The sequence below is a fragment of the Amborella trichopoda genome, chromosome 12 (assembly GCF_054954075.1).
Source record: "Amborella trichopoda isolate Santa Cruz 75 chromosome 12, AtrichopodaSantaCruz75HAP2 v2.0, whole genome shotgun sequence".
Taxonomy (NCBI): domain Eukaryota; kingdom Viridiplantae; phylum Streptophyta; class Magnoliopsida; order Amborellales; family Amborellaceae; genus Amborella; species Amborella trichopoda.
The window spans coordinates 34,602,336-34,612,815 of NC_142347.1; the positions used below are offsets into that span (position 1 = coordinate 34,602,336).

At 36.7% G+C, this 10,480-nt stretch overlaps 1 protein-coding gene across 1 annotated transcript; it reads right to left on the minus strand.

The window, feature by feature from the left end:
- Positions 1-608: 608 nt before the first annotated feature.
- SHR (GRAS family transcription factor) lies at positions 609-3,412 on the minus strand. The gene has a single exon (XM_006841035.4). The coding sequence runs from the start codon at positions 2,378-2,380 to the stop codon at positions 986-988; it is 1,395 nt and encodes a 464-aa protein (XP_006841098.2). The 5' UTR covers positions 2,381-3,412; the 3' UTR covers positions 609-985.
- Between the last annotated feature and the right edge of the window lie 7,068 nt (positions 3,413-10,480).

The window sequence follows — 10,480 nt, forward strand, 5'->3', positions numbered from 1 at the left end:
AAAAATATAATAATCTAATAAAAATATAAAAAAATTATTTCTCAAAATATAAATTGATCAAAATACTTCAAAAATATTTCGGAGGTATTTTGGTTAATTTAAATTTTACGAATTATTTTTTTATATTTTTATTAGGTGCGCCTTGATGAGAAAAATGCATGTCTAAAATTTCAAGTGATTTTGATATATAAAAAAAATATAAAAATTCAAATACAAAAATGAGATTGTAACCGTTAGATCATCCTAGATTGAATCTGAGCCATTGACTGACACTGTAGCAGTCAGCCAGTGGGCTGACAGAATCCACTCCATATATATATATATATATTTGATGGTGTATATTCTGAAAGTCTTCAACATTTTTGGACATGTAGATACATTTAAATTGGAATACAAAATTTTCAAGTAGAGGCATTTTTGGTCATTTAGAAGAATAGAATGGATATTTCTATAAAAAATAGTGACATTCTATTAATAGTTAAAAAATATTGATGACTTTTTTAAAGGTATATACCACCAAAGTGGTGTAGCTTAAAAAAAAAAACCATTAGATATATATATATATATAAATAAATAAGAGAGCAACAAAAAAGTTGAAGAGTACCAAATTCCGCAACATAGTAGACAACTCATTCCTTAAAAATCAACATAAACAAGAGAAAAAAATAAAAAGCAATGAAACAAGCCTCACTCTTTTAGCTTTAAGTAAAGAAGCCAAATTTGAAGTGGGCCTCAAAAGAACCAATTCCTCCTTTCCACATTCATATTCAAAAGAAAGCTTCAAAAGCAGCTCCGCACTAACACGCCGTGGCCCACCCCACCATCCCTCACTCTATGAAAGCAGCTCACCCCAGCTCCCAATTTCTCGCGAAACATTCCCCATTTACACCACGAAATTTCGGCCCAATCTCTGACCAACTCATGCACGGCCAATCCTTTCGCTACCCTAATACCTTTTTCGCCATTTTTGGGGCTGAAATTTCGGCTACGGCTTCCAGGCCGAGGCCCAAACCATGGGCTCCTCCTTCCACTCCAAATAAACCCCACTGCCTGCTTCATCATCGGCTCTGCCCAGGCCCATGCTCCACCCCTCTCTGTACCTCCTCAACAGAGCTCTCATATCGTCCAAAACGTCGTCGCTGAAGCCCACTGGACCGAAACCACAGGCTCGCATGCGCCTAGCCCACCAACCTGACCGCTCGCGCCGTTCTCTTGACTCGTCAGCCGGGCAAGCCACCAAGTCGACTGCCGCTCGAGCCATGGCGCGCTCCAACATGAGCCGCTCCTCACTGGCTTTAGGGAAACTCTCGTCCAAAGACTCCAGGTAAGCCCTAAAGAAACGGACACACTCTCCGAGCCAAGCCGCGAAGCCTTGTCCCCGGTCGGAGTCAAGGTCAACTTCCTCTTCCACCAAGGTCAAAACCCTAGGATCAAGCCGACGAAGAGCCGACACGGCAGTGTCGCGGCTTGTCGGTCCCACCTTGTGTAACGAGAAAATGCAATTTATGGCGAGGACCTCACCCTCTTGCAGCTTTAGATTTTCATGGTTGAGGGCCTCAATTTCCGCCACGTGGAGGGAGGAGAAGTTAAAGGGCACTCCCATTAGACGGGCGAACTTCTCCATCCTAGCGCCGATCTCTCTCGACACGCGGTGACCGGCCGGGCCGACACTGCTGAGTACATGGGTGATTCTCACATGTGGAGTGTCATCTGAGCGTGTCGCCAGGGCCTCCAGGAGTGTCGGCCACTGTGTGCAATAGGTCCCACTTATATCCACGATGTGGATCCTGTTCTCGCCATTCATTGCCTCGATCAACGCGCCATTTGCCGCCACGTGACCGAACGTGGTCCATGGGCTCACCTCCTGAAATCTCAGCATCATGCGACGTGTGGATTCGAAGGTGTACATCTTCTCGGCGGCGGCCACGAGATTCCGGTGAGTTTTTCGGCCAGAGTCTGTTACTTTGCAAAATAGCGCCTGCAAAAAAGCGGCCGCGAGTTTTTGGTCCGTGTCGCCGTAGGGTGACGATAGCTCGTTAAGGACCCAGAGCAAGTGCTGTGTCCGAGTCGAGTCCTGAGTCTCTATAGCCATGGCGCACTCGACAAGCACTTTTAGGGCCCATTTTGGCGAGCTGAACTGGCTCGGGTCAAAGTTAGGATTAGGGTTAGGGTTAGAGGAGGAGGAGAAGTCTTCTTCATCCATGAAAGGGTTGTGGCTTTGGTTGTTGATGTTGCATGGCTGGTGGTTTGAAGAGAGAGATGGAGTTGAAGAGAGAGAGGGGATTGAAGAGAGAGAAGTGGTTGAGGAGTTGAACGAGTGGTGGTGATGGTGATCTTGTTGGGGTTGGTGGAAAGTGACAAGGCGAAAGAGAGTATCCATTTAAGAGCAAAGACACCATGGATTTAGGGGGTTAAACAGAGAGAGAGTGGAGGTTTCTTTGGGTCTTATGGAAACTATGAGGTCTAGAGAGAGAGAGAGTGTGTGTGTGCGTGTGTGGAATGCAAGTTGATTGAGGTGATGCATGAGAGTATCCACCCCTCAACTCAAGCTCACACAAAAGAGAGAGGGAGGAATGATCATGAAGAAAGAGAGCATGAGACTAATGAATGATCATCAAGAAATAGAAACTGCTGCTTGATCATCAAATATATGGAGGTAGAGAGAGAAAGAAAGAGAGAGTCCTCCATTGAGTGAGAGAGAGAAAGAAAGAGAGAGAGGGGAATGATTACGAAGAAAGAGAGGAGGAGACCGATGAACTATCATCAAGAAATAGAGACTGGTGATTGATCATCAAATCCATGGAGGTAGAGAGAAAGAGATTCTTGAGAGAGAGTGAGGGGATGGAGGAAGAGACTAATGAATGTTCCTCAGGGAGAGAGAATATGGATTGAGCATCAAAACTTATATCGGGAGAGAGAGAGAGAGAGAGAGAGATCGAATGGATCTCTTTCTAAATTGATTTTCAAGGGACAGAGTGAAATACCCAAACTGCCTCTAATTTGGGATAACTAATATTTCCTAACTTCTCAATTTTTTAACTTTAAATAAAGTTTTATCGAGGAAATTATTCCCAATTGTCCTATAATTCAATCCAAACTAATCTAAAAAAATACAAAAATAGGACACTACAATTAAGTTGTGATAGCAGTCCGAGAATGAGGCTAAGGCCATGGTAGTAGTACCACGCGATCTTCGATTAAAGATCTTGACTTCCATTCTCACTAACAAATTAAAAAATTGACTATTTCAAGACAGGCAGGAACTTGTCGTCATCCCCACCGACTTAAGGCCCCCCTTAAAAAAATAAAAAAAAAATAAAAAAAAATTCTGATATACTAGAGCAAGAAATCAAGAGCTTGAAAAACATATGGATTGTTTTGGAAAGCATGAAATAAGAAAAGGGTATTACAAGGATTCTTCCTTTATTTTCTCTCGCTCTCTCTCTCTATCTCTAGATTGCGCAGGGTGGGCTCCTTGCTTTGTTTTGGTATCTCCTACCTTTTGCGCTTTTTAGCCTTAGTGGGGAGGCAGCAGTACATGGTGTTTTTTCCTTTTAAGATTGGTATTGAAAGTTTGAGACCTGACATGGGTTATGAAAAGATGTGAATATAGATTCTCATGGAGAGGGCATTTTCGGAATAAATTAATTAATATAAGGGTTTCTTTGCCATCTTTTTGTTGGGGAACGAGGGAGTGGGGGCAGGCGTGCGAGTTAGGGTTTTTGAATAGGGCTTGGGACGTCAGAAAAGCTGAACGCGTGCAACACCCTCATCACAACCACCACCTCCCTTTGCCCCCTCTCTCTCTCTCTCTCTCTCTCTCTCTCTCTCTCTCTCTCTCTCTCTTGATCATATTTTAATCCATATGCCATGATTTCATTTCTCACATGTTCTTATGAGACAACCAAAGTTTAAAATCACCTAACCCTAGGGACATTTCTTCCTCTTGGGTCTGTATACCCTTGTCCTCACCTCCTTTTCTCTCTTTTAGGTTTCTTTTTTCTCTCTCATCTTATTCTTGGGTAGAATTGTATATGCTTCTTTTTATTGGGTAGAATTGTATGTGCAAATTATTTGATTCTTCTCTTATGTAATTTTTAGAAATTATGTTTATTATTTTAATAGTGGTTTACTTATAAATTCTAAAATTTTAGGTAAAATACAAAATGTTTCGTTTATAAAAAGAAATTATAAAGATCGGTCAACCCACATTTTTTTATTTTTTCCAAAATTTGCCCCAAGTCAGCTCAAATTTTAAATTTTTTAGGCTTTTTAGTATTTTTTATTAATAGGGTAGTATCTCAATCTTTAAGGCATTTCCCTACTAATGAAAAATTTTAAAAAATAAAAATTCAAAATTTAGGTTGACCGAGGGGAAATTTTTAAAAAAAATTAAAAAAAGTGAGTTGACCGACCTTCTTTATAATTTCTACCTATAAGTGAAACGTTTTGTATTGTCTATACGTACATCACTCTTATTTTAATATGCAAATTATTTGTTTCTACTCTTATACAATTTTAAGAAATTATGTCTTGTTGTTTTGGTTTTATATCATTTTATGTTTCTATTTTACCTTCATTCATGGTTGATAACATTTTTAGAAGAAAAATAATCGGTTTATATATATATATATATATATATATACCATACATTAATTCTTTTATGCTAAAATTGAACATAGAGTTGAATTTTTTAATGTAGAGTTGATAGTTTAGACTAATTGTCCCGGAATGTCACAGGTATCCATTACACAAGCTCCTTTTGACACACATTGATGCGACCATCTCACCCTGTTGATGACCTTGGTATAAAATAGTCTTTTCTTTTAAGAATCAAATATATATGATGCTCTCGTAGGAACATCATCTATGTTTAATCCTTCAGGTAAAATCTAACCTGTGAGTAATTTTAGGGTACTAAATTTTACGGATGTAACATCTTCAACCTATAGATTGTTTCCTCAAAAAAATAAAATTTCAAAATTGTACTCTCTATGCCCTTGAAAAATAAAAAAAAATTAAAAATAAAAAAATCTCAAGATTCAACAGATCGTCAAATTGTATGAGAGTGAGATCTAGGTGTAACTTCAAATTCAAATTTTTTTTCTTTTAAAAATAATCATCTAGCGACTTTTAGGTGGCTCACAAAATTTCATATCTTCTACCAAAGAGATTAGGTGTACTGTATTGCTCCCATGGGAGTACAGTATATACACTCATTTAAGAAATGGGTCATCCTTAAAAATGAATTATCTTGCTCAGATAAGGGGCAAATTGGATACTTAGAAAATATGAGAGCTATCTTAATTATTTATCCTTCTTGTAGGGTCAGGAATAATATTATTTTAGAATAAATTGAAGATTAGAGACCCTCTTGTCTTGAATAGGAGGGGCTTTAAGAATAATATTAATATAATAAGAATTAGAATAACATAAGAAGAAGGTGGTATCATTCCTTTAGTTTTATTCTTTTGAGATAGTAGCACTAGGGGACATGCAATTTAATTTAGGCGCCCAAGGCTTGTTATTCTCCTTTGCCGAACTCAATCATTGGAGCTTTGGCTTCTCTTTGTACCATGAAAAATTTAATGATATTTCTTGTAAAAAAAAATTTTTTTTGTAAAATTTCAGTATGTTTCGTTTCATTTAACAGCCGGCCGAAACTCTGTCGGCCCCTCTGAATATCCCCTCTCTCTCTCTCTCTTGCGTGGTCACTACTACTTCTTTATACCTAACTATTTAATAATTTTTGTTCGAACCAGGGTCCTCCACTTGTGCATAAAAATTAGAGGGCCGGTGTAGACTTTGGAAGATATTAAATGAATTTTAAGCAAAGTTATCAAATTAACCGGCGATCATGGTGACATCAAAGGCAGTTAACAAGTCCATGGATGGAGCCACAATGCTTTTAAACTGTGTGATGTTTTGTGGGGAGTTTGGACAAAGATGGCAACTTCTTAGGGTTTTTAAATCCTTCTATTGTTGGTTGATGCATCCACCCCACATACAATATTGAATTTAACCATTTCTCTCTCCCTCCCTTTCTCTCTCTCTCCATCTCTCTCTGTCCTCCCCCGCTTCTCTCTCTCTCTCTCTCTCTGATGTAACCTGAAAACACTACAAAACCATAAGCTGCCTATTGATAATGAGGCTCAAATGGTGAATTTGACCCATTTCTGAATATCTAATTTTCAAAGGAAAAGAACGGAAGTGAAGATCCATGAAGATTGCTATAAACTGCTTGTTGGGAGAACTTACCTCTAATGAACTTGTGGGTTCAATAGTGTTGGTACCTGTCCACTTTGGTAGTTTTATATAAAGGATTAAAGGCTGAATTGTGCCTTCTAATTGTTTATGAACATCGTCTTTAGGGAATGTATAGGGAAGTTAGCATAAAACTTTGTCAAATCTTATCATGAATTTTGAATCTATGAACAGAATGGCATAACAGGATTCATGTAGCCAACTTCAAATAGTTAGGATAAGACTTAGATGTGATATATATATATATATATATATCTCAAAATTTTAACAATATTTAAATCTTATCTATGTTTTATAGGTTGCAAGATCCGTATTCAATTTGTGGGCATGTTTTACTACATTCTCAAATTGCCCCCTTTTTAGATTTTTCAAGATCCAAAAATATGTTTTCCCTCTCTAAAACCCAAACACTCATGTCTCATTCTATGAACTCTTTTATTCTGTCTCCCTCCCCGTGTGCTTCCCCTCTCTCTCTTGAGAGTGCCTCAACTTTGTACTCCCTACCTCCCCCAATACCCCATCTCCTCCCACTATCTATTCCCCACTTCCTCTCTCCCTGTCTAGAAATCCACAGAGCAAAAAAATTCTCTTATACTAATAAGAAAAACACCATGCAAGTATAGAGAATACAAGGAATTACAAGTTCTTTCTCACAAGACCCTCAAACACAATTTCTCTCTCTAGACAGCTCACCCAAAGGACTATAGAAAACTCACTTTCTCTTATATATCCTAATTTTCTTTCTCTACAAAACATGTTTTATCTATATTACAGTATTAAACCAGAGTTAAGGGGGTGAATACATGTCATGAAAATAAAAAAAGGCCTAATTCTATAGAGATTGTTGGATACAATCCCATCTTTTAGGGAAGAGTGAGACAGAGTACACACCTATTGTAGAATAATCAAATTTGAGAGAGAGATTTGGATAGAGAAATAAGAATTTCCTAACTTCAATGTATAGAGAGATGGATATAGAGAGACATGGAACTTCTTAAAAGTGATGTGTGGAGAGAGAGTTGTACAGAGATAGAAAATACTCATTCACATAGAAATTAGTTAATAATATTCTATTAGAGCACCAAGATGGATAGCGAGAGAGAGAGAGAGAAAGATGCACATGAAGATACTAGGGGTTAAATATATTAATGAAATATCATTTCTTAAAAATATAGTGAGTGACACAGATATATATAGAGATATTTATACTTAAATCTTTAAATATCGCCCTTTTTTTTGAATTTCTCACTTTCTTTATCGCTTTCTTAAAATCTCTAACCCTCTTTCTTTTTAGTTCTATCTCTTTCCTAAAATCTCTAAACCTCACTCTTTTTTTCTTTACGAATGTGTCTTATTATTTAGAAGAGTTATCTTACTATTATCCTTTCCCAAAGTTTTAGGAAATTTCTTTGAGGTGCCCCTTTGGAAGAGTTTACTTTCCCTTTCTCCTTTCCTCATTTTTTAGGTCTTTAGGTGCCTCCCTGTTGCGCGCATAAATTTTAAACCCAATAGGTTGATTTTTGGTAAATAAAGTTTGAGAAATAAAATATAAAACACATACGACAAGAACACAAAGATTTACGTAGGAGGGCTACATCCACAGGTATGACAAACTGAAATCCACTATACCAATGAAAGTTACATCAAAGATTTTGGAACAAAGACTTACCTCTCTAAACCTCGATAAAAACACAAATCGAGCAAACCCTTTCAAACTATTATTCATTCATTCTCTTTACTTCTAGCAATCATTACCGACAACACCAAATAGAGACCTGAGAGCAACGAGAAACTGACTTTATCTCTAACTAAAAGGGGAACAACCCAAAAATCTCTATCGGAACTGCTTCTCTACAAGAAATCAACATCTCACTATGCAAGAGTCTTCAGGAGGCACCATCAATGTTTTTCTTCATAAGAAACTCTCTTCTCTAAGAGGAAATTACATCTTATGTAAAGCAAGTTTTGCCTCGCTCTCTCTTTAAAGGAACCAACATTCCCATATGGTGACCCAAATTAGGCACACAAATTCTTTAAACTTTCATCCCATATATATAAGGTTAGAAATCCATGCTAAATATGAAACTTCCTATAGATCTTACATATATCTCAAAAGACCTAGAGATATATTCAAGAGTCCTAGTCCTTTTTTGATTTCTATTTACCTCAGGAAACTTATCAATAGCAATCTCAATCCCGCATAATATAGGAATATCTGAATCTCATATCATATGAGAATATCTCAATCCCACATAATATAGATCAATCTCAATCAATCCCACAAAAGATGGGATTTTCTTAAGTGGGTGGTTTTAGATAGCACCAAATCCAACAATCTCCACCTTGATATCAAAATCACTGCTCACCATGACAACATCCATTTGATAGCTTTATAAATTCTTAATCTTTTGCCAAATAAATTTCTCAATCATTTTTGCTAAATAGTGTTTGCCATCAAATTTTTCCATCTCGAACGTGGCATTTGAATCCTTTACTATCATACTGAAAACCCCAAACCAGACTCTAATACCAATTATTATGTGTGGAAGCCTTTAAGCCGATGAATTGATTTTTTGCATATAAAATAGAAATAAATCATAAAACACATACGACAAGAACGCAAAGATTTACGTGGTTTACCCCAAGAGGGCTACATCCACGGCATGAAAAACTAAAATCTACTATATCAATTAAAGTTACATCAAAGATTTTGGAACAAAGAATTACCTCTCTAAACCTCGATCAAAACCCAAGTCTAGCACACCCTTTTAAACCACTCTCCCTTCTTTCTTTTTACTTCTAACAATCATTACCGATAACACCAGATAGAGATGCGAGAGCAACAAAAAATTGACTTTCTCTCTAAATAAAAGGGGAACAACCCAAAACTCAATGGGAACTGCTTCTCTATAGGAAACCAATATCTCACTCTACAAGAGTCTTTAAGAGGCACCATCAATGTTTTTTTTTATAGGAAGCTTTCTTCTCTAAGAGAAAATTGCATCTTATGCACAAGAGGCTATGCCTCCTTTTTCCTCTAGATTAACCACCATTCCCATTTATCTAAGTTGGGCACACGAATTCTCTAGACCTTCATATCATATGTATAAGGTTAGGTAAGCCATACTAAAAAAGAAACTTCAAATAGATCTTTTATACATCTCAAAAGACCAAGAGATATATCCAAAAGTCCTAAATTTTTTTGGATTTCTATTTCCCTTAGAAAACTTATCAATATCAATATCAATGCCATATAATATAGGAATATCTCAATCCCACATAATACATATCAATCTCAATCAATCCATAAAATATGAGATTTCTTTATATGGGTGGTTTTGGATAGCACCTAATCCAACACCCCCTCGCTATTAATCTCTCTCTCGCGCACTAGTACTTTCTCTCTTATCTCTTCCTCTCTCTCGCTATTACTTTCTCTCGAATCTCTCAAGAAGTCGTTTTCTTTTATATTTGGATCATAGAATGTATGTTTACATCTACTGTTTTATTCTTGTTTTTCAGTAATCATGAACAACGGTCCAAAAAGATTACATGTTTTCATGTTATTAAATTTGTAAATCTATAGTTTATTTTTACATGTGGTATCAGAGCTGGGTTTCCTTGATCATGAATATCGAAGATAAAAAAAATAAAAAATCATACACAGTTTTAATAGTATGAATATGGAAGAGATACCAACGGTCTATTTTTTTGTTTTGTTTTCAAGGCTCTCTCTCTATGAGATATTTGTACAAATTTTAATTTTCACGGCTCTGTCTCACTCTAAAATTTTGTCTCTTATGGTGTTTCAGTTTACATGCACCTTTTAATTTGCACTGCTTGTTGGCTCGTCCCTAAACTTTTATGTCATTATAAAAGTGGTAGGTCTTGAACAAATGACTGCAACAAAGATTTTATGTGTGTATGGTGCATGTTGGCTTGGAAAATAAACATGTTATACCCACTATAGGGGAGTTGTTAATCATGTTTACATATAAAAATATTTAGTAGTATGCCTAGATTATTTTCGAAAACTCTTTGAGGCCCCTTGGGTAGTAAACTTCTATGCCATGACTTACTTCCTGTTTCGTTAAGATCAGGTAGCTCAACATCATTATCTTTACATAGCGTGATATCCCTTATCACCACATAAGTAAAACCTCTTTGTTTTTGTTTACAATGATGCTTATCTTGGTTTCTTCATATATATCTGATT